This window comes from Cetorhinus maximus, chromosome 9 (assembly GCF_964194155.1).
Source record: "Cetorhinus maximus chromosome 9, sCetMax3.hap1.1, whole genome shotgun sequence".
NCBI lineage: Eukaryota > Metazoa > Chordata > Chondrichthyes > Lamniformes > Cetorhinidae > Cetorhinus > Cetorhinus maximus.
In genome coordinates, this window is record NC_135887.1 from 72,989,489 (window position 1) to 73,014,266 (window position 24,778).

The 24,778-nt window shown below is 43.6% G+C and overlaps 1 protein-coding gene across 1 annotated transcript; it reads right to left on the minus strand.

Moving 5' to 3' along the window:
* Nucleotides 1-389: 389 nt before the first annotated feature.
* commd9 (COMM domain containing 9) lies at nt 390-24,297 on the minus strand. Its single transcript, XM_078548850.1, has 6 exons — nt 24,199-24,297; nt 8,782-8,907; nt 3,985-4,124; nt 2,661-2,695; nt 2,381-2,484; nt 390-929 (listed from the first exon to the last, which is right to left on the minus strand). Exons 1-6 carry the CDS (start codon nt 24,250-24,252, stop codon nt 789-791), a joined length of 600 nt encoding a protein of 199 aa, XP_078404976.1. The 5' UTR covers nt 24,253-24,297; the 3' UTR covers nt 390-788.
* Nucleotides 24,298-24,778: the final 481 nt, after the last annotated feature.

A 24,778-nucleotide genomic window follows, 5' to 3' on the forward strand; every position in this document is an offset into this window, starting at 1 on the left:
CAGGATCTGCTAAATGAATTATAGAATCTAACTCATAATAGTGGAGAATACAGGCAACCTAAACCTATCTATTCCGCATTGATGTTCCCAAGTGCATTCAGATTTCACCTTACAACATATTCCTGCAGTGCCTCAATTCTATAACCGATCAAAGGTTAAACAGTACAGTACTACTCAAATCATGAGTGAGGCTGCCAATTATAAGCCTATTCTGTTCAGCTCTGTAAAGCTAGGGTGAACATTAACACTTACGTGCAGCCACACATCAATACAGTTCCAGTTAAATCTTTAATAAATAGAAATTACACACAAGCTACCATATTTTGTCTCCTAACTCACCTCACACAGGATTTCTCAATTAAAGGAATAAATGTTTCAAAAAATAGTAATAGATTTTTGACATTGCTTTTAATTACAAAAGTAATAGTCTTCTATGGATATTTTACTCTGTATTTGGAGATCTTCAGTCAACCAAACTGAGGAACTCAGGCGAGTACATACAATGCAAAGCTCACAATTCACAGGAGAAATAAGTTGTGTTAAAATACACAGAAAAACCATCAATAAGATATGTCAGATCAAATAGCAAAGAAAGTGGAGGGGAAATTTACACAAATCATAGATTCATCGTGTTTGAAATTAAACCTCTCTGTAAATAAAGTGTGAAAACTTAGCAATGCAAAGTCCCATATAACAAAACAGGGCAACGGAACAAGTCCTCAGGTCCAAACATGATGCTTTAAGACAGTTCCAATACTTTTACTCCTCCAACACAGTTAGTTAACATGCTACTTGTTTGCCACAGCTGAAAGCTGATCCCGGATTCGACTGAGTCCATCCAACATTGTATCCAGCTTTTCTTTGCTTAGTTCAAGAGAGACAGTGGAAATGATGGGTCCACCTCGGCAGGCATTGATGTCATCCTGGATCTGAGAGAAGCACAACAGTTAGAAAAGACGAACACGACTTTGCCAGCAAATGCAGATGGCTGCAACATTAGAAGTTATTAAATTTTACTTTCAATTTTATTTTATTCACACAACACACACAGAGTGCAATTTAACAAAGTGACCTTTTCACAATTTTGCTGAATCCTGATAATCAGCTTTCCAAGAGACTGCACAATTGCATTAGCTGCATAAGCTGGTCAATTTGACAAACACTCAATGATTTAATCTACACAAAGCTGCGGCTGTCTCTACTTAATATCAGTTATATTGACTATCTTATGAGATGAAATGGGGGTAACCTGGGAATAACTTATGATTGAATTGGAATTCTATCCATGAGAAATGGGAAGGAGTGTACTCCACCAGCATTGTTTTCTGGGTGCAGATGGAAAGATGTTTCTTCTATTGGGAATCAAGTATGATTATTTATTGTTGACTGCACCTAACCTAATGACAGCAACACATACTGCATCCTAATTTCATGAGCCCATAGCACTGAAACCTTTATTTGACAACTGTGCATTGGTGTACGTAAGTCCTGAGGCAACAGAGTCAAGCTGTCTTCATTAGGCAGCAGCAGCTATCTAGTATGACTGTCAGCAAGTGCAGCATTGAATTTCAACATACCTACAAAAGTAACATTCTGTACATGTCTAATGTGGAACAAGAATAATTACTGAGTACAAGATTTCCTGATGAACAGCAATTAATTCTTTTTTAAATTCAGTTATTCGCTCAAAGCTATTAATCTTGCATTTATGTCACCTCACATCAAGGATGAGGAATGCTCTTTTACTCAAAGAAAACCACATCCCATAATAAAACCATTAACAAAAACTCTGCTGAGTTGCATACTCCTTGAATTGTATTTTAAATCATATAGTGCACCCATGCATTTGCAGACTTTCTTGCTGCAAGTTCTGCATTTTTATAGGAGTTGCTGATATTTGCTTTTTGTATTGATATTTCTAGATTAAACTAAGGAATATTTTCATAAATCGTTCATGTCCATTAATATTTTCCATAAGAAAACACTGAAGGGAAAAGGCTGTTCCATTGGATCTGAACAATTTAACTTACTGTAAACTGTGTCATTGATTTGTCGGATTTTCCGGTCTCAAAAATGTCCATTTTACAGAAATTTCTCCTTGTAAAATTGTTGTTGCAGTTATGGTAGATAGGTGAGGGATGATTGATACAGCATAGATTACAACACAAGGTGGAAAACAGTCGCTTGGTGCTAACGGGACTGAAGAGAAAGATCAAATTGGCCCAGTTGAAATTGTGCTCTTTGTCTGGGATGAGCCTGATTGACACTCACCAATTGGCCCAAATCACAACACTGATGCCTCCTTTGAAAAACATGTTTCAAAAGATGCCGATTTCTCCAAATTCTCAAAATGTTACAAGCATGAATTACACAGTAATACCTTCATCTGGAGCAGGCAAGTGGGCACTGCCATTCTGTTGATGTTATCAGACGAGGTTTTGATATCCACTCTCCAGTCCATGTCAATGAGATGGGGTAAGGAAACTAGGGAAGAGAAAGAAGGAAAGAAACACTGCATAAGGAACCAGCATTCTTAAGCTTATGCTAACTAGAGGGGAAGAAATTAATATAATAAGAATCTCATTACATGCAATGAATTTACCTCAGAATATACAATGACAGAATATGGATTGAAGCAATAAGTAAAAAGTTTCCCTTACTTTGGTTTGCAAGTGTTTCACTCCTCCAGGCAGCTCTGAAATAGAAGGTGAAATTAATTTTCAGAGAATAGACACCACCCACCCTCTCCAAATTACCACAAGATCTGAGAGCAGCATTTCAGAACATCACAGCACAGATGGTGCTTTATCTTGATGCAGATCATTTTTTGTCAGGCAAGCATTCATGCAGTTCCTGCACGCACAGACACACCAAATCTCGTACATCAAGACTGTCCCAGCTCTCTCAAATGCTCACTATGGGAGAATTGCCCAACTTCATGCTTAGATACAGTTCATAACAAATAAAACAATTTTCCAAATGCATGTACCACTGTTCCAATTTGACACTGAACCATAAAAGGAGATATTAGGACAAGTGATCAAAAGCTTGGTTAAAGAGGTTAAGGAGCGTCTTTAAGGAGAGGAAGATATGGAGGCAGAGGGGTTTAGGGAGGGAATTCCAGAGCTTAGGGCCTAGGCAGCTGAAAGCATGGCTACTAATGGTGGAGCAATTAAAATAAGGGATATGCAAGAGGCCAGAGTTGATGGAACACAGGTTCTGGAGAGTTTATAGGGCTGGAAGATGCTAGAGCTAGGGAGAGGCCGGGGTGGAGTGATTTGAAAACAATGAGAATTGTCAGACTGGGAGCTAATGAAGGTCAGCAAGCACAGGGTGATGGGTAAGCAGTACTTCATGCAAGTTCAGATAATGGGCAATAGTTTTAGGTAAGTTCAAGTTTCTGGAAGGTGCAAGGTGAAAGGCCAGTCAAGGAAGCATTTGAATAGCCAAGTCGAGAGGAGCAAATAAGCTAATTATTGCAAATGAAGTTACAGTAAGTAGAATTTGGAATTATCTGGACTAAGAGGCACTGACTCTCTTGCCAATCTGGAGTGTCGACATCCCTTAACAATACACAATGGTCTCTCTGGTTTCCATATGTTAACTGCTCATTTTAGTTTAACAGCTCATTATTCAATCTAAGTGTCAAACGTCCAAAGCTATTCATCAGGATCTGAGATTACATTCATCCTAGACAATATACATTTATACAGATTTACCATATTTTATATCACTTGTTTCATTTGCAGGTGCTGACAAGTGATTGTTTCCAATTTTAAAGGCCTCTGACATTTTAAATCACATTGTACTCAAGTCCTCAAGCCCCAGATGCACAAGTAAGAACACAAAATCCAAGCAAGTTAAACCAGAGCAGAACTTGGATTGACTATCAGTTTTAACAGGTAGCACTTTCGGTTTGAACCGAGTGCAGCAGGGCAGGCAGCAGCACAACGAGAAGAGAAAGAGTAGAAAAAAAGCACTTACATGTTTTCAAGAATTATTTTAGTTAACAGATTCTTCAGGTTTTGATGAAAGTCATCAGGAAAGAGTGGGAGAATCTCTTCAGCTGAAGTCAGTCCTTGGAATACAATTTGCCGTGTGAAACCATGTAGGCTGCAGATCAACTATAGGTAGAAAACAAAGAGATAGAAATAAGGTAATTCGGCTTTGTGAAATACATCATTTTTTCCTCTAGTGAGAGTAAATTGGGATGTTGGAGTGACGACCCTCTACTTTGCAGGTAAAAACCTGGTAATCAGGTGCAAGGCAATCTTGATGCTGCTTTATGTGGCGCAGATCTGGCCCATACCCTGCTCCTGCGCCATGGTGAACACACGAGCCATCTTCCGCTTTGTCTGGGGTTCACAAATGGACCAGGTCCGCAGGGAAAGGATGTAAGAGACTCTAGAAATTGAGGGTGAAAACGTACCCAACATCACCCTCATGTTGATGGCCACCTTGGATTGTGGCTGCATCAAGCTGTGCATAGACCCTCAGTACAAAAACACTAAGTGTCACTACATGCTGAGGTTCTACCTGTCCTTGGTGTTGCGAAGGATGGGTCTGGTCATGTTGCTGTGGAATGCTCCAAGCAGTTGGACCGTGCTGCACCACCTGTCCTACTTGGAAAGGTTTATGCAGAAAGACATCTTTGACCACAAATCTATCAGATAATGGTCTGTATGTAATGTCCTCAGAGCCCTGCGGGAAAAGGAGATGGTGAATCCTGTCAAATAGTTCCCAGAGTAGATAGTCAAAGTCATTTGGCAGAATGCCCCATTGCCAGTACTTTCAAACAAGCACCAAGATGTAGTTTGGCTGGTGGTGAGAAAGACAACACCTGTCAGATCTTAAATAAAAACAAAAATAGCTCGGAAAACTCAGCAGGTCTGACAGCAACTGCGGAGAGGAACACAGTTGACGTTGCGAGTCCGTATGACTCTTCATCAGAACTAAGGAAATAGAGAAATGGGGTGAAATATAAGCTGGTAGAGGGGGGTGGAACAGGTAGAGCTGGATAGAGGGCCAGTGATAGGTGGAAGCAAAGAAGAGATTGCCAAAGATGTCATAGACAAAAGGACAAAGGGGTGTTGACGGTGGTGCTAATAAGGAATGTGCTAATAAGTGACATTAAGGGTAGCAAGCAGGACAAGCAAGTGGCAGATAGCCCTAGTGGGGATGGAGTGGGGGGAAGGGATCAAAATGGGCTAACAGGTGGAGATAAAACAATAGATCAAAATAAATTTAAAAATAGGTGGGAAAAGAAATTTTTTTTAAAAATTATAAATTATTGGAAAAGGGGAATCGGAAAGGGGGTGGGGATGGAGGAAAGAGTTCATGATCTGAAGTTGTTGAACTCAATATTAAGTCCGGGAGGCTGTAAAGTGCCTAGTTGGAAGATGAGGTGCTGTTCCTCCAGTTTGCGTTGAGCTTCACTGGAACATTGCAGCAGGCCAAGGACGGACATGTGGGCACAAGAGCAGGGTGGTGTGTTGAAATGGCACGCGACAGGGAGGTCTGGGTCATGCTTGCGGACAGACCGAAGGTGTTCCGCAAAGCGGTCAGCCAGTCTGCGTTTGGTCTCTCCAATGTAGAGGAGACCGCATTGGGAGCAGCAAATGCAGTAAACTAAATTGAGGGAAGTGCAAGTGAAGTGCTGCTTCACTTGAAAGGAGTGTTTGGGCCCTTGGACGGTGAGGAGGGGGGGAAGTAAAGGGGCAGGTGTTGCACCTTCTGCGGTTGCATGGGAAGGTGCCGTGGGAGGGGGTTGAGGTGTAGGGGGTGACGGAGGAGTGGACCAGCGTGTCCCGGAGGGAACGATCCCTGCGGAAAGCTGCCGGGGGGGTGAAGGAAAGATGTGTTGATGGTGGCATCATGCTGGAATTGGAGGAAATGGCGGAGGATGATCCTTTGAATGCGGAGGCTGGTGGGGTGATAAGTGAGGACAAGGGGGACCCTATCATGGTTCTGGGAGGGAGAGGAAGGTGTGAGGGCGGATGCGCGGGAGATGGACCGGACACGGTTGAGGGCCCTGTCAGCACCGTGGGTGGAAAACCTCATTTAAGGAAAAAGGAAGACATGTCAGAGGAACTGTTTTTGAAAGTGGCAATATCAGAACAGATGCGACGGAGGCGAAGGAACTGAAAGAATGGGATGGAGTCCTTACAGGAAGCGGGGTGTGAGGAGCTGTAGTCGAGGTAGCTGTGGGAGTCGGTAGGCTTGTAATGGATATTGGTGGACAGCCTATCACCAGAAATTGAGACAGAGAGGTCAAGGAAGGGAAGGGAAGTGTCAGTATGGACCACGTGAAAATGATGGAAGGATGGAGATTGGAAGCAAAATTAATAAATTTTTCCAGGTCCCGACGAGAGCATGAAGCAGCACCGAAGCAATCATCGATGTACCGGAGAAAGAGTTGTGGGAGGGGGCCTGAGTAGGACTGGAACAAGGAATGTTCCACATATCCCATAAAGAGATAGGCATAACTGGGGCCCATACGGGTACCCATAGCCACACCTTTTATTTGGAAGAAGTGAGACAAGTTTAAGGAGAAATTGTTCAGTGAGAGAACTAGTTCAGCCAGGTGGAGGAGAGTGGTGGTGGATGGTGATTGTTCGGGACTCTGTTCAAGGAAGAAGCGGAGAGCTCTCAGACCATCCTGGTGGGGATAGAGGCGTGGAGGGATTGGACGTCCATGGTGAAGAGGAGGTGATTGAGGCCAGGGAATTGGAAATTGTTAATATGATGTGGGGCATCAGAGGAATCGTGGATATAGGTGGGAAGAGACTGGACAAGGGGAGAGAGAACGGAGTCAAGATAGGAAGAAATGAGTTCTGTGGGGCAGGAACAGGTTGACATGATCGGTCTACTGGGACAGTCCTGTTTGTGGATTTTGGGAAGGAGGTAGAAGCGGGCCGTCTGAGTTTGGGAGACTATGAGGTTGGATCTTTCCTACATGCCTGCAGTCTCACCCACTCTGGACATTTCCCTCGGAGCGGCTGCAGCAGGGAAGAGACCACCACCTACCTCCTTCTGGAATATGCCTTTGCTAAGAAGGTCAGATAGAAATGCAGTGTTTTTTTGATGAGGTTCATCTCAAGCAGCTATGTGCCCAGTGACACACACCAAGATAAACATCAACTCGGTGAAAGACTCTCTTTGGTCTGCCTGAAACTTGCTGGCCTTCCAGTGCAAAGTTTTCCCTGACCCAATATTGCAGACTGGCTTATTCCAAGGTTCAGGATGATATGTTGAGGGACTAATGCTTGGGGCAGCTGCAGCACAGGTTCAATATGGGAAAGGTCATATTTAAGGCCCTTCAGCCATATTACACTGAGGGGCTGGCAGCTGGGTAAAATTCCTTGGGCTGTGTGTTTGTTATGTAATGAATCTTGTAAATATGAGCCATAATTGTAAATGTAGTGAGTAACATACATTTTTCACAGAATCACTCAGCGCAGAAGAGGACCTTCGGCCCATCGAGTCTGCACCGACACGTGAGAAACACCTGACCTACCTACCTAATCCCATTTACCAGCACTTGGCCCATAGCCTTGAATGTTATGATGTGCCAAGTGCTCATCCAGGTACTTTTTGGAGGCAACCTGCCTCCACCACCCTCCCAGGCAGCGCATTCCAGACTGTCACCACCCTCTGGTAAAAAAGTTTTTCCTCACATCCCCCCTAAATCTCCTGCCCCTCACCTTGAACTTGTGTCCCCTCATGTCTGACCCTTCAACTAAGGGGAACAGCTGGTCCCTATCCATCCTGTCCATGCCCCTCATAATCTTGTACACCTCGATCAGGTCGCCCCTCAGTCTTCTTTGCTCCAATGAAAACAACCCAAGTCTATCCAACCTCTCTTCATAACTTAAATGTTTCATCCCAGGCAACATCCTGCACCCCCTCCAGTGCAATCACATCCTTCCTATTATTGGAAGAAACTGATTTGGTTTTGCACCTTCTGCAGTGTCAACTTTGAAAAGTTTTTTTTTAAAAAAGCATAAATTGAGCACTCTTTGCATCAGACATGGGCAAATTTCTCCTAACTCCACTTGAACAATCTACTTCAGTTCTATTGTGACAGGAGCCTTTTGCCATTTTGCATATCAGCTATTCTTGCAAACTGAATGAGGCTGACAAATAGTAGGCAGTTATGTGCCTGGTGGTCATATCCAATAGTACTAAGACTGTCTAATATCCTGCTGCCAGGATAAACTAGGCTGCCATATCCTGCCCTTCCAGAGTAATCAAGGCCCACAGTTAAAAGCCTTGGGTCTGTACCAATTTTAACTGTGCATGCCGCTTGGGCGGGGTGTGTGTTGAGTCTTCTCCACAATATAAACAGGGTAAATCTGGAACATTTGTAGTCCCACTCTGTTGTAGGGGAACTGTGCCACAAACATATTCCACAATTCATTTACAGCCATGGGTCAGACGCTCATCTCAGATTCAAATTCAGCACAGAATGATAAGTTTCAGGAGTGAAGGGGCTACATTTTCTGTAAAAAAAAAAGCAGAGATTCCCCCTTTGTTAAGTCCAAAAGGCTTGGACTTTAGTACATCTCGTGCACAATGGGTTTTGTGATTCTTACAAACTTACACCCATCTCTAACCTTTCGTTTTGGGTCCCAACACACTGCTCCACATTCTACTTTCTCGATTCACATTATTCGTTATATTTACAAAAAAAAAACATTCATTTACTTTTTAGATGCAGGCAAGGCTATACATATATTAAATATATAATTATAATACACACACACTCAAGTTTTCTCCTACCTGCTTTGCCTCCTCGGGGGTCACCGATAAGCTTTTGACAGTGCTGTCAACTAACCTGACTGAATTGGTCGCTGAAGAGGGAAAGCATTCCTGACATAAATGCCTCACCACATCCTTTGAGGAAGCCTAAAAGACAGAAATTCAAGCCAGTGATCACCAACTACCTTTAAGTGAAGCACCTTTAACATAGGTCTCAAGACAAGTCTATGTGGATGAGTGCAATGAATATAAACTCTCTGCACTGGAGACAGAGCCAGTGTAGGTTTATGAGAGCAAGGTTGATGGGCAAGTGAAACATAGTGAAGTTACAGGTAGATGATGAACAAATTGGACTTTTTTTATTATTCATTGGATGTGGACATCGCTGGCTGGGCCAGCATTTATTACCCACCCCGAATTGCCCTTGAGAACTGAGAGGCTTGCTAGGCCATTTAAGAGTCAACCATGTTGCTGTGGGTCTGAAGTCACAGTAAGGACAGTGGGTTTCCTTTCCGAAAGGACATTAGTGAACCAGATAATTTTTTACTACAATCAACAACGGTTTTGTGGTCATAATTTAATTCCAGATTATTTTATTGAATTCAAATTTCACTATCTGCCATGGTGGGATTCGAACCCAGGTCCCCAGAGAGTTACCCTGGGTCTCTGAAGTAGGAGTCCAGTGACAATACCACTATGCCATCACCGCCCCCATGACTTGTGGAGAGTGGGAGGCTGGTGAACAGGCATTGGAAAGCTCAGTCTAGAGGGGATGATAGTATGGTTCGGTAGGAACAGGAACAGAGAACAGGGTAGAGGTGGGAAACATGGCAAAATGGAAGGAACTTGTTTGACTGATACAGCAACTTGTATTTCTATAGTTCCTTCAATGTGATAAAACATCCCAGTTGTTTCACAGAAGCATTGCAAAGCAAAAACTGTGACACCAAACCACATCAGTCAATATGAGTGCAGATGAACTAAAATTTGGTCAAAGAGCCAAGTTTTAAGGAGCATCTTAAAGGAAAAAAAGAGGGAGAGGTGGAGAGGTTTAGGGAGGGAATTCCAGAGCTTGGGGCCGAGGCAACTCCAGAGCTTGGGGCCGAGGCAACTAGAGGCACAGCCACCAATGGTTGAGCAATTAAAATCAGGGATCTCAAGGGACTGGAATTAGAGGAGCACAGATACTTCAGAGTTGTGGAGTTGGAGGAGGTTATAGAGAAAGGGAGGGGTGAGGTCATAGAGAGATTTGAAAGCCATGAGGAGAATTTTAAAATCAAGCCGTTGTTTGAGCAGAAGCCAATGTAGTTCAGCAAGCATGGGGGTGATACGTGAATTGGTGTGAGTTAAGACACGGGCAGAGTTTAGGATGACAAGATTACGGAAGGTAGAATGTGGGGAGCTGGCCAGGATGCATTGGAATAGTCAAACCTGGAGTAGCTGAGTTCCTTCCATTTTGCCATATTTCCCACCTCTAACAAAAAATTGGATGAGGGTTTCAGCAGATCATCAGCCGAGGCAGGGGCAAAAACTGGGTCTTACTGATAGTGCGGATATGTGGCTGGAAGCTCATCTCAGGATCAAATAAGATGCCACGGTTGTTAACGGCAAAGTTCAAGCTCAGATAGTTTCCAGGGAGAGGGGTGGGGGTGGGGGGGGATTGGTTTGGGGGCAGGGGCGTTGGTAGCTAAAAAAAGACAGTTTGCAACTGTAACCAGAGACAATAGCCTTGATTTTTCCAAAACTTAATTGGAGGAAATCTCTGCTCATTCAATACTGGATGTCAGATAAGCAGTCTGATAATTTAGAGATAGTGGAGAGGTTAAGAGAGGTGGTGTTGAAATAGATGTGGGTGTCAGCAGCATCCATGTGAAAATTATTGCTGTGTTTTTGGGTGCAATCACCAATGGACAGCATGTAGCTGAGAGACATTAAGCGGTGGCGGGGGTGGAGGAGGTGAGACAATGATAAATCCTGGAGAACAGAGGTAACAGTGCAGGAATGGGAAGAAAGAATTTTGGGCCCCGTACCTCAGGAAGGATGTGCTGGCCCTGGAGAGGGTCCAGAGGAGGTTCACGAGAACGATCCCGGGAATGAAAGGCTTAACATATGAGGAACGTTTGAGGACTCTGGGTCTATACTCGATGGAGTTTAGAAGGATGAGGGGGTATTTGATTGAAACTTACAGAATACTGAAAGGCCTGGATAGAGTGGACGTGGGGAAGATGTTTCCATTAGTAGGAGAGACTAGGACCCGAGGGCACAGCCTCAGAGTAAAGGGAAGACCTTTTAGAACAGAGATGAGGAGAAACTTCTTTAGCCAGAGAGTGGTGAATCTATGGAATTCATTGCCACAGAAGGCTGTGGAGGCCAGGTCATTGAGTGTATTTAAGACGGAGATAGATAGGTTCTTGATTGGTATGGGGATCAAAGGTTACGGGGAGAAGGCGGGAGAATGGGGTTGAGAAACTTATCAGCCACGATTGAATGGTGGAGCAGACTCGATGGGCCAAATGGCCTAATTTCTGCTCCTATGTCTTATGGTCTTATAAAAGCCATAACAAATGATACTCCTACTATAATAAAAGCAAAATACTGCACATGCTGGAAATCAAACAAAAACAAAAATTGCTGGAAAAACTCAGCAGGTCTGACAGCATCTGTGGAGAGGAAGACAGAGTTAACGTTTCAAGTCCGTATGACTCTTCTTCAGAGCTAAAGAGAAGTACAAATGTGGTGAAATACATACTGTTTCAGGGGGATGGGACAAGTGAAGCTGAATAGAAGGCCAGTGGTAGGTGGAGACAAAAGAGAGATTGCAAAAGATGTCATAAACAAAAGGTCGAAGGGGTGTTGATGGTGGCGGTACTGGCTAAGCGAGGTGCTAATGGTGACATTAAGAGTAGAAAGCAGAAGGAGCAAGTGACAAATGGCCCTAGTGGAGGTGGGATGGGAGGAGAGGATGATGTGGGAGAAAAGATCGAAATAGGCTAAAAGGTGGGGATGAAACAATGAATGGAAATAAATTTTAAAAATAATAGAAATAGGTGGGAAAAAATATATACATATTTATTCTTCAATTTTTATGTAAGAAAAAAGGGGATTGGAAAAGGGGTGAGGATGGAGGAGAGAGTTCATGACCTAAAGTTGTTGAACTCAATGTAAAGTCCGGAAGGCTGTAAAGTGTCTAATCGGAAGATGAGGTGCTGTTCCTCCAGTTTGTGTTGAGCTTCATTAGAATATTGTAGCAGGCCAAGGACAGACATGTGGGCATGAGAGCAGGGTGGTGTGTTGAAATGGCAAGCGACAGGGAGGTCTGGGTCATGCTTGCAGACAAACCAAAGGTGTTCCGCAAAGCAGTCACCCAGTCTGCGTTTGGTCTCTCCAATGTAGAGGAGATTGCATTGGGAGCAGTGAATGCAGCGGACTAAATTGAGGGAAGTGCAAAAGGAGCGTTTGGGTCCTTGAACGGTGAGGTGGGGGGGGAGTGAAGGGGCAGGTGTTGCACCTTCTGCGATTGCATGGGAAGGTGTCGTGGGAGGGGATTGAGGTGTTGGGGGTGATGGAGGAGTGGACCAGGGAGTCCTGGAGGGAACGGTCCCTATGGAATGTTGACGGGGGCTGAAGGGAAGATGTGTCTGGCGGTGGCATCATGCTGGCGTTGGTGGAAATGGCAGAGGATGATCCTTTGAATGTGGAGGCTGGTGGAGTGAAAAGTGAGGGCAAGGGGGAACCTATCCTGGTTCTGGGAGGGAGAGGAAGGTTTGAGGGCAGAGGCGCGGGAGATGGGTCGGACACGGTTGAGGGTCCTGTCAACCATCGTGGGTGGGAAACCTCGGTTAAGGAAGATACTTCTGCTATGATTAAATAAGAGCAGTTCAGTCCCAGCCAGCAGGTTGAGGGTTGAGAGTTGTTGGAAGAGGATGGTGTGGTTGACCTTGTCAAAGGATGCAGACAGGTTGAGAAGGATGAGTTTACCTTTCTCAGTCACAGAATGTCATTTGTGATTTTGATAAGAGCTCTTTCGGTACTGTAGCAGGGCAGAAACCCGATTGTATATATGTACCTCCATAAGTCATGCACGTTTAAAACTCAACTCTTGGTCAAACGGGTTGCACACACTGAGGTTACAAAGAGTCTAGTTCCATTTGAGTTCATAGTCTGGGAACAGGATGGAGTTAATAGCACAAGAACAGAGCTTTGGTAGCGTCTATATAAAATGGCTCTGAGGAAATTCTGGCTCATGAACAGGTAGTCTGACAGCCTATAGTGAGTTTTATAGAAAAGGTAGAACTGGGTGTTATCAGAATACATATGGAAAATTATACAATCCTATTGATGTCAGTGAGGGGCAACATAAAGATCAAGAAGGGATGGGGAGGTCATGGAGTAGCTGAAGGAGGATCTATTAAGATGCACTGGTTGCATTGGAATGATAGCAGCATGCCAAGGAAGGGTAGTCCCATTCAGCTAGATCACAGAGGGCAGCAGCAGCAGGGGATATAGGCTTACTCCACAACATGGGTGTCCCAAGGCATCCTGAAGGGGAAAGTTACTATTGTAACAGCCAGTGCCAATTGTTGGTGACTTTGAGAGGGCAGTCTTAGCTGCAAGCAGGGCAGAAAATGGGCTGCAAAGCTTCAAAGAGAGTGTTAGGAGAGGCGGACATAGAGGTGGGAGACAATTGCAAACTGACACAGCTTAGAGAGAAAGTGGAGGTTCGATGTAAGGCTGTAACTGGAGACAGATCAGTCAAAGGGGAGGCAAATCTCTAAAAGGATGCAGTACAGTTGGATCCACTGAATAGGTGCTGCTCACAATACAAAATATCTGGATTTCTCACTGAGGGAGATGCATCCACATACTCTGGAAGCTCATTCTCAATTACTTACAGTTAGAATAGAATATAGAATAAACACCATCTTGTGCAATAGTTATTTTTTCCTGGTATAGGGTAGTGGAACAGGGATCCTAGTTGCTCTCACCAGAAGTGAAGAATGAAATTTACTTAATAAAAGGACACAAGTGCTTACAGCAGAGCCTCACAACTACTGAAATGCACAAGATTTAAACGTTACAGTCCCAAATGTCAACAACATTGTGCACAAAAGCAAAGGTCTCACTGACGGAAATGTAACTTGGGAGACCGAATGACTGCATTTTCTTTATTTCACTGGGAACTGTGCAGCAAAGGCAATCAACACTACAAAAAGGGGTTGAGAGCCTTGCCAACAGAAGGTTTTATTTAGAAAAGACTGCGATATTGTGTAAATCTTTTCATTTGAATAGGGTTGGGGTTACTTGTCCAGAGACATATGAATCAATGAATCTGCAATCCTTTTAAATTAATTAGGTATAAAGTAAATTCTACAGTCACCACAACAACACTTGAAAAGATCCTTATTAAAGCCAATCTGTGGAATGACCTTCCAAATAGAACAGCGGTAAAATCTCTGGAATCATTTAGGGAATAATTATCAAGATAGGAAGTAAGGACTTCAATATATATTGTACCATTCGTTCTCAGGACCAATCCAAAACACTTCACAGCTAATGAAGCACTTTGCAGTATAGTCAATACAGCAACAGAAGCAAATCTGCACAGAAAGAGCCCACAAACAGCAATTAGGTAAATGACTGGGTAGTCACATTTTACTGATGCTGGTTGAGACAAGTATTGGTGAAGATACTAGGAGAATTTCCCTGTTCTTCTAATAGTGCCACGGAATCTTTTCCATTCACCCAAGAGCAGACAGGGCCTTGGTTTAAAGCTCAGTTAAAAGATGACACATCAGGTAGCGAGGCATTCCGTCAGCATCCAGCTTATAGTTTAAATTGTATTCAGACTTGAGTCCTACTATCTTCGGACTCGGAAGTCACAGTACTACCATAGCACCAAGACTGAAAAGGAGGTTCCAGTGGGAGAAATGTTAAGATATCGCTGGATGGAAATGGGTTAAATGGCCTTCCTCAGCCAGAATTAGAGACTGGTTCCTTACACAAAGACCTATACTGAAGGTCCTTTACTTCAGATAGCTCTCAAGTTAAACATTTTCAGACACAGAAATAAATTTCAAAGGGTCATCACCTTCAACAACATAAGAAATAGGAACTGGAGTTGGGCCTTTGGCCTTCTGTGATTGCTCTGCCATTCAAAAAGATTATGGCTGATCATCTACCTCAATTCCATCTTCTCGCACTATCCCCATATCCCTTAAAACCCTTAGTACACAAAAATTTACCGACATCTGTGTCGAATACACTCGCTCTCTGAGCATCCACAGCTCTCTGGGAGCAGACAATTCCAAAGATTCACAACCCATTGAGTAAAGAAACATTTCATCCCTGTCCTCAAAGGCTGACCCTTTAGTCTGAGACTGTGACGCCCCCCCCAGTTCTACATTCCCCAGCCAGGGGAAACATTCTCTCTTCATCTACCCAGCCAAGTCCCTTAATTTTATGTTTCAATTGGATCAATTTTCATTCTTCTCAGCTCCATGGAATATAGGCCTGGTGTACAGGAGAATCCTCTCATCCCAGGAACCAGCCTTTTGAACCTTGGTTGCACTCCCTTTATGGCAAGTCCTTGTCTGGGTAAGGAGGCCAGAACAGCGCACAGTGCTCCAGATGTAGCCAATTCCCTATGTCACTGTAGTCAGACATCTTTACTTTTACACTCCAATCCCTTTGTGACAAAATCCACCATACCACTCATCTTCCTAATTGCCTGTCGTACCTGCATGTTGACTTTCTGTGATTCATGTACAAGGACACCCAGGGGTCCCTCGGAATGCAAACATTTCTCAGTCCTATTTGAAAAATACTCTGCTTTTTTTCTACAAAAGTGGATAACTTCACAGGTCATATTCTGTTCCATCTGCCATGTTCTTGTCCATTCACCCATCCCGTCTCTATCCCTCAGCAGCCTCTTTGCATCATCTTCACCATGTACTTTCTCATCTAACTTTGTATTGTCAGAAAATTTGGTTATGTTACACTCAGTCCCATCTCCTTCAACTAAGTCATTAACATTGATTACAAATAGCTTGAGGTCCAAATACTGATCCTAGCAGCACCCAGTTAATCACAGCCTGTCAACCTGAAAAATGGCCCTTTTTTCCGACTGTTTCCATCCATCAAACCAATTATTAATCCATGCTAATATATTACTCCCAATTCCATTCATCCTAATTTTGTGTAACAGCCTCTTGTGACAGATTATCAATTTTTTTTTGAAAATCTAAATACACTTCATCTACTGGTTTTCCCTTATCCATCTTACTAATTACATGCTCAAAAAATCTTCACAGGTTTGTCAAACACGATTTCCCTTTCATACATTTTTGTCGACTCTACTTAATCATAGTTTGATTTTCCAAGTGGTGTGCTACCACATTCCTAATAATAGTTCCTAGCATTTTCCCACTGCTGATGTTAGGCTAACTGGCCTATCGCTCCCTATTTCCTCTATCTCCTTTCTTAAAGAGCATTTTCCAGCTTCTAATCCTTGAGAACTGTTCTAGAAATCTGAGGAATTCTGGAAAATTAAAACCAATGCATCCACAGAGTCAGAGTTATACAGCACAGAAACAGGCCCTTCGGCCCATCACGTCCATGCCAGCCACCAAGCACCTAACTATTCTAATCCCATTTTCCAGCACTTGGCCCGTAGCCCTATATGCTATGGCATTTCAAGTGCTCATCTAAATACTTCTTACCACTATCTCTGCAGCTTGCTCTTTTAAAACCTAGGGTGCAGGCCTTCAAGTCCAAGGGGCTTGTCGCCATTTAGTCCCATTAATTTCTCTATTTTCTTAAGTTTTGCATTCTCACTGGACTCAGTTCCCCAACATTCCCTGAAAGATTTTTGTGTCTTCTATCATAAAAATAGATACAAAGACTTTGTTTAATGTCTCTGCCATTTCCTTACTCTCCAGTATATTTCAGCTGTCTCTGCCTCTAATGGGCCCATGCTTAGTTTCACTAATCCCTTCCTAACTGCGTACCTACAACATTTACAGCCTGTTCAGATGTCTCTTGCTAGTCTACTTCATGTTCTTTCTCCTTATCAATTTCTTGGTCCTCCTTTGTTGAATTTAAAAATAACCTCCCAATTCTTAGGCTTATGTTATTTTTAGCAACATTATCTTTAATTCTTTTTGTTATCCACTTTGTGTGGTTTTCTTATGCCTTAAAGGAATGTGTATTTGCTGTAAATTATGCAATGATTCTTTCAATGCCAGCCATTGCTCGTCTCCTGTCATATTTGAGTACTGCTGAAAAGAAGAGACATGCTATTGAAGCCTTTTGTCTTGTACTCATTAGGATAGATTAGACTCCAGCCGCCGTGAAGTCTCACGGCATCAGGCCAATCATGGGCAGGGAAACCTCCTGTTGATTACCACATACCGCCCTCCTCAGCTGATGAATCAGTACTCCTCCATCTTGAACACCACTTGGCAAGGGCGCAGAATGTACTCTGGGTGGGGGACTTCAATGTCCATCACCAAGAGTGCCTTGGTGGCACCACTACTGATCGAGCTGGCCGAGTCCTAAAGGACATAGCTGCTAGACTGGGTCTGTGGCAGGCGGAGGGAACCAACAAAAGGGAAAAACACTCTGACCTCATCCTCACCAACCTGCCTGCCACAGATGCATCTATCAATGACAGTATCAGTCGGAGTGACCACCGCACAGTCGTTGTGGAGACAAAGTCCCGTCTTCACATTGAGAATACCCTCCATCGTGTTGTGTAGCACAATCACCAGGCTAAATGGGTTAGATTTCCAACAGATCTAGCAACTCAAGACCAGGCAACTATGAGGTGCTGTGGGTCACCATCAGCAGCAGAATTGTACACTACCACAATCTGTAACCTCATGACCTGGCTTATCCCCAACTTTACCATTACCACCAAGACAGGGAACCAACCCTGGTTCAATGTAGAGTGGAGGGAATGCCAGGATCAGCACCAGGCATACCTAAAAATGAGGTGTCAACCTGGTGTTGCTGTAAAACAGGACTACTTGCATGTCAAACAGCATAAGCAGCAAGTGATAGACAGAGTTAAGCAATTCCACAACCAAAGAATCATATCTAAACTCTGCACTCCTGCCACATCCAGTTGTGAATGGTGGTGGACAATTAAACAACGCTGGAGGAGGTTCCACAAATATCCCCATCCTCAATGATGGAGGAGCACAGCACATCAGTGCAAAAAATATGGCTGAAGCATTTGTTAGAATCTTCAGCTAGAAGTGCCAAGTGGATGATCCATCTCTGCTTCCTCTTGAGGTCCCCAGCATCACAGATGCCAGTCTTCAGCCAATTCGATTCACTCCACGTGATATCAAGAAACAGCTGAAGGCACTGGATGGTGCAAAGGCTATGGGCCCTGGCAATATTCCAGCAATAGTACTGAAAACTTGTGCTCCAGAACCTGTTGTGCCCCTAGCCAAGCTGTTCCAGCACAGAAACAACACTGGTATCTACCCAGCAATGCGGAAAATTGTCCAGGTATGTCCTGTACATAAAAAGCAGGACAAATCAAACCCAGCCAATTATCTCCCCATCTCGATCATCAGTAAAGTGATGGAAGGGGTCATTAACATGCTATCAAACGGCACTTACTACTCACTGACGCTCAGTTTGGGTTCTGCCAGGGCCACTCAGCTCCTGACCTCATTACAGCCTTGGTTCAAACATGCACAAAAGAGCTGAACTCCCAAGGTGAGGTGAGAGTGACTGCGCTTGACATCAAGGCCACATATGACTTAGTGTGGCATCAAAGAGCCCTAGCAAAACTGGAGCCAATGGGAATCAGGGGGAAAATTCTCCAATGGTTGGAGTCATGTCTAGCACAAAGGAAGATGGTTGTGGTTGTTGGAGGTCAGTCATCTCAGTTCCAAGACATCACTGCAGGAATTCCCTAAGGTAGTGTCCTAGGCCCAACCATCTTCAGCTGCTGGATCAACGACCTTCCTTCTATCATAAGGTCAGAAGTGGGGATGTTCGCTGATGATTTCACAATGTTTAGCACCATTCATGACCCCTCTGATACTAAAGCAGTCCATGTCCAAATGCAACAAGACCTGGACAATATCCAGGCTTGGGCTGACAAGTGGCAAGTAACAAGTGCCAGGCAATGACTATCTCCAAGAAGAGAGAATCTAATCATCGCCCCTTGACATTCAATGGCATTACCATCACTGAATCCTCCACTATCAACATCCTGTGGGCTACCATTGATCAGAAACTGAACTGGGCTAGCCATATAAATACTGTGGCTACAAGAGCAGGTCAGAGGCTAGGAATCCTGCAGTGAATAATACACTTGACTCCCCAAAACCTGTCTACCATCTACAGGAGCCTAATGGAATACTCTCCACTTGCCTGGATGAGTGCAGCATCAACAACACAAGAATTGACACCGTCCAGGATAAAGCAGCCCACTTGATTGGTACCCCATCCACAAACATTCACACCCTCCATCACCGATGCATAGTAGCAGCACTGCAGGAACTCATGACGGCTCCTTAGGCAACATCTTCCAAACCCAATGCCACTACCACCTAGACGGACAAGGGCAGCAAATAGATGGGAACACCACCACCTGAAAGTTCCCTCCAAATCACTCACCCATCCTGACTTGGAAATATATCACCGTTCCTTCATTGTCACGGGGTCAAAATCCTGGAACTCCCTCCCTAACAGCACTGTGGGTGTACCTACACCACATGGACTGCAGTGGTTCAAGGCGGCAGCTCACCATCACCTTCTCAAGGGCAATTAGAGATAAACAAAAATGCTGGCTTAGCCAGCGAAGCCTACTTCCCATGAACGAATTTTTTAAAGTTTCCGAATCTAATTTAGCCAATCTGTCTGTCAAACATAGTTTGCTTCATATAGATTCAAGACCTTAGTTTCATACTGAACTAAATCACTTTCAAATTCAATAATGATCACTCTTCCCTAGACATCCCTTTACTAAATAGTTATTAATTAACCCACTTATTGCACAAAACTAAAATAGCCTGCTCCCTTGTTGGTACCTCAACTTATTGATCTAGAAAATTAACTTGTGCCGGGAACTCATCCTCCACGCTATTAGCGCAAATTTGGTTTGCCCTTTGCCCAATCTATGTGAAGATTAAAGTCCCCCATTATTATTGTATTATCCTTGTTACATGCATTACTAAGTTCCTGATTTACACCCTTCCTAGGTTACTATATTACTTTTCGGGGGCGGTGGGGGGGGTGGGTGGGTGGTGTGCTATAAATAACCGCCACCAGTGTTTTCTGCCTTTGCTGTTTCTTAGCTCCACCCAAACTGATCATACTACTTGATTTTCTGAGCTAACATCCTTTCTCTCCTCTGTCCTTATCCAATCCATTATCTGGTCTAATCCTCCTCTTTTTCCAAAACAGAAACAGAATTACCTGGAAAAACTCAGCAGGTCTGGCAGCATCGGTGGAGAAGAAATCAGTTAACGTTTCGAGTCTTCATGACCCTTCGGCAGAACTGAGTATAGTTAGGAGAAAGGTGAAATATAAACTGGTCTAAGGTCGGGGGGAAAGAGAAGTTGAGGGTGGGATGATTGTGGAGATAAGCAAGCAGTGATAGGAGCAGATAATCAAAAGATGTCACAGACAAAAGGATCAAAGAGGTGTTGAAGGTGGTGATATTGTCTAAGAAAAGTGCTAATTAAGAATGGAAGACAGGATACTCAAGGTACAGCTCTAGTGGGGGTGGGGTGGAAAGACTAACAAAGTTTTAGTTTTAGATTTAAAAATAATGGAAATAGGTGGGAAAAGAAGAATAGGTGGGAAAAGACAATCAGCCCACCCTCAACTTCTCTTTCCCCCCACCCCCCCCACCTTAGACCAGCTTATATTTCACCTTTCTCCTAACTATACTCAGTTCTGCCGAAGGGTCATGAAGACTCGAAACATTAACTGATTTCTTCTCCACCGATGCTGCCAGACCTGCTGAGTTTTTCCAGGTAATTCTGTTTTTGTTTTGGATTTCCAGCATCCGCAGTAGCTTTTAGCTTTTTGTTTTTTTCTCCTCTTTTTCCATTTTGCCCATCTCTTATAAAAGAGAAGTGTCCCAGAATAAATAGTTCCCAACGTTGGTCACTTTGTAACCACATTTCTTTCATGGCCATTAGGTCAACCCTATTAATTTCTGTGTTCTTACAGTATCTCTACAGTGCAGAAGTAGGCCATTCAGCCCATCAAACCTGCACTGGCTCTCAAAGAGCATTCCACCTGGTCCCGCTCCTCTGCCTTATCCCCATAACCGTGCACATTCTCTCTTTTCAGGTAGCAATCCAATTCCCTTCTGAATGCCTCAATGGAACCTGCCTCCACCACCCCTTCAGGAAGTTTGTTCCTGACTCCAACCAACCTCTGGGTGAAAAGATTTTTCCTCACATCACATTTACACCTTTTGCCAATTATTTTGACTCTGCGCCCTCTAGTTCTTGATGTTCTCTTGAGTGCGAACAGTTTCTCACCCCTCTTACCCCTCAGGATCTTTAATACCTCTATCAAGTCTCGTCTCAGCCTTCTTTTCTCCAAGAACAGTCCCAACCTCTCCAATCTATCCTCATAGCTACAGTTCTTTATCCCAGGAAGCATTCTTGTGAATCTCCTCTGTACTCTCTCCAAGGCCTTCACATTCTTCCTAAAGTATTGCGTCCAGAACTCGACACAGTACACCAAATGAGGCCTAACTAGTGTCTTACACAAGTTCAACATGACCTCCTTACTCTTGTATTCAATGCTTCTATTAATAAAGCCTAGGATACTATATGCTTTATTAACTGCTCTCTCAACATGCCCTGCCATCTTCAATAACCTATGTACGTATACAGAGGTCCCTCTGTTCCTGCACCTCCTTTAGAGCTCTCCCTTTATTTTATCCTGTCTCGCCATATCTTTCCTGTCAAAATGAATCACCTCACGCTTCTCTGCGTTGAACTTCATCTGCCACTTGTTTGCCCAACCAACCAACATGTTTATGTCCTTTTGAAGTTCAAGACTGTCCGCATCACAGTTGACAACATTTCCAATCTTTGTATCATCTGCAAATTTTGAAATCATGCCCTGCACACCACAGTCTACGCCATTAATATACACCAGGGAGAGAAAGGGTCCCAACACTGAGCCCTGGGGAACTCCACTACAAACCTTCCTCCAATCTGAAAAACAACCATTTATCATTACTCTCTGTTTCCTGTCACTCGGCCAATTTCTTATCCAAGTGCCTACTTTCCCTTTTATTCCATGCCTAGAATTTTGCTCATCAGTCTGTTGTGTGGCACTGTATCAAATGCCTTTTGAAAATCCATATACACCACAAAACAGTGTTTCCTTTATCAACCTTCTCTAGTTAGTTAAACATGATTTTCCCTTGATGAACCCACGCTGGGTTTCCTTAAATATCCTGCACTTGTCTAACTGATTATTGATTTTATCCCGTACTATAGTTTCCATAAGTTTCCCTACCACTGAGGTCAAACTGATTGGTCTGTAGTTGCCAGCTTTATCCTTGCACCTCTTTTTGAACAAGAGTATAACATTCGCAGTTCTCCAGTCCTCTGGCATGTCCCGTGTCTAAGGAAGACTGGAAGATTACCTGTTTCTCTTTCCACAGATGCTGACAGACCTGCTGAGTTTTTCCAGCTTTTTCTGTTTTTACTTCAGATTTCCAGCATCTGCAGTAATTTGCTTTTATATTATGGAAGATTATCTCTACTGCCTCTGCAACTTCCACTCTCATTTCTCTCAGTACTCTTGGATGCACCTCATCCGGTACTGGCACCTTATCTATTTTAAGTAAAGGTAGCCTTTCCAACACCTCCTTCTTCTCGATTTTAAGTTCTTCTAGTGTATCATCTAATTTGTTGCAAATGTTTCACACATTCAGACCTTTAGCTTTGACATTTTTTCTACTTTTCCCAGACATCACCTCAGTCATGACGTCCCATTAATTTTGAAACTGGCCAGTGTCCTTTCCTGGCTTACTCTGCCTATTTTTACCCAAAACACTGTTCTGCTCTAAAACCTTGACATTTTCCATGCTGCTTTTGAACTTATCTTTTCCTAAATCCTCCCACCCTTTATTAGTTTAAAGCTCTGTCGACAATCCTAGTCATTCAATGTGCTGGGACACTACTTTCAGCCTGGTTTAAATGCAGTCTGCCCCAAGGGAACAACTCCTTTTTCCCCAGTACTGCTGCCAATGGCCCATGAAACAAAACCCCTGCCTCCACACCACTCTTTCAGCAAAGCATTTTAACCTTCTAACCTGTTTATTCCTGTGCTAATTGGTGCATGATTCAAGAAATAATTGAGATTACACCACCTTTGAGGTTCTACTTTACTTAATTAGTACTTTAATACCTTAAATTCTCTCAGCAGAACATCATCCCTAATTTTACCTATGTTGTTGGTTCCTATGTGGACTATGACAACTCCCGCACCCACTCAAAGTTCTTCTCCAGCCACACGGAGATGTTTTTAACCCAGACACCAAGCAGACAGCACACCCTGCAGAGCTCCCAGTTGCGACTGTAGGAAACACAATCTATCCCCCTCATTATACTGTCCCCTATAACTAACACATTCCTTTTCACTCCCCCACTTGAATAGACCCTGCATCACAGTGCTATGTTCAGTATAACTGCAAGTCCTCTCACAAGCACTCTGCTCCACACAGAATTTGACAACTCTTTTCCATCTGTTTGTTAACATGAAGCTAATACTAGCCAAATCAAATGCAACAAATTAAGAAATTTACAAACTGCTATTCCTTGCCAAAAAATGTTTCAGGAAGGCAGCACCCTTTAAAAATAGTGGATTTCCTCCTGCGCTGACTATACACAGATTTCATAAAAAGTTTACAGCACAAGAACCCAGACACTGCTAGAGCAACTTCTCCTCACCCAGTAACTCTTCATCACCCACTCCACAGCCAGGGGGGATAATGATCTTTTCTTATTCCCCCTTCATAGCTTCATCACAAATCTTAGCAATTTTTTAATTTTTAGAAACTGCTCCTGCAATTTCATTGAAAACAAGTAAATTGAATTTTCTGCACTAGGGCTATTTTTTGTGTTTCTACATTTTTAAACGGTGTCCCAAATGTGGCGATTCCATTAGAGAGATCTCCCAGTGAAAGTCAGATTCACCCTCAGTCTCTGCAGATAGGTGAAACTACATAGTGTCCAAATGTTTGGAATAAAACTCACTCGTTTTAGTTTAAAAGTGGGACTAGATTTAACTTCAATAGAAAAGCCAACTCCATCTATTAAAGGCACTGCGAAGGCAGGGTTTATCGCACCGTTAGCCCAATCCAACAATAAATGTCCACCCTAAGGGTTAGTGGACATGGACAAGTGGCGAAGCTCCTAGTCCGTCCCCTTCTGTTACCTTCAGGAGCAGCTGCAAAGCCCCAACCTCCTGAACTCTCCCCGCTGCCGCCATCTTCCCTGCCTCACATGACCCATTGCGCAAGCGCTACAATTCCTGCCTCACATGACCCACTGCGCAAGCGCTGCAATTCCTGCCTCACATGACCCACTGTGCAAGCGCTGCAATCCCGGTCTCAAATGACTCTCTGCGCAAGCGCTTTATCCCTGTCTCACATGACCCATTGCGCAAACGCTGTAATCCCTGCCTCACATGACTCACTGCGCAAACGCTGCAATTCCGGTCTCACATGACCCACTGCGCAAACGCTGCAATCCCGGTCTCAAATGACTCACTGCGCAAGCGCTGAAGCCTGTGTAGGGCGTGGTGGGTCTTGTAGTCCTACGAGAACCGGAAGGAGTGGAAACAAGAACATAAAAAAACTACTGCGGATGCTGGAAATCCAAAACAAAAACAAAATTACCTGGAAAAACTCAGCAGGTCTGGCAGCATCGGCGGAGAAGAAAAGAGTTGACGTTTCGAGTTCTCATGACCCTTCAACAGAACTGAGTAAAGTTAGGAGAGGGGTGAAATATAAACT

Coding starts and splice junctions, on each gene's coding strand:
- commd9 (XM_078548850.1), bottom strand. CDS start 24,252: ATGGCGGCAGCGGGGAGAGTTCAGGAGGTTGGGGCTTTGCAGCTGCTC. Junction 4,125..8,781: donor CCCCCGAGGAGGCAAAGCAG/GTAGGAGAAAAC, acceptor TTCTACCTATAG/TTGATCTGCAGCCTACATGG. Junction 2,696..3,984: donor AAAATAATTCTTGAAAACAT/GTAAGTGCTTTT, acceptor CTTCTATTTCAG/AGCTGCCTGGAGGAGTGAAA.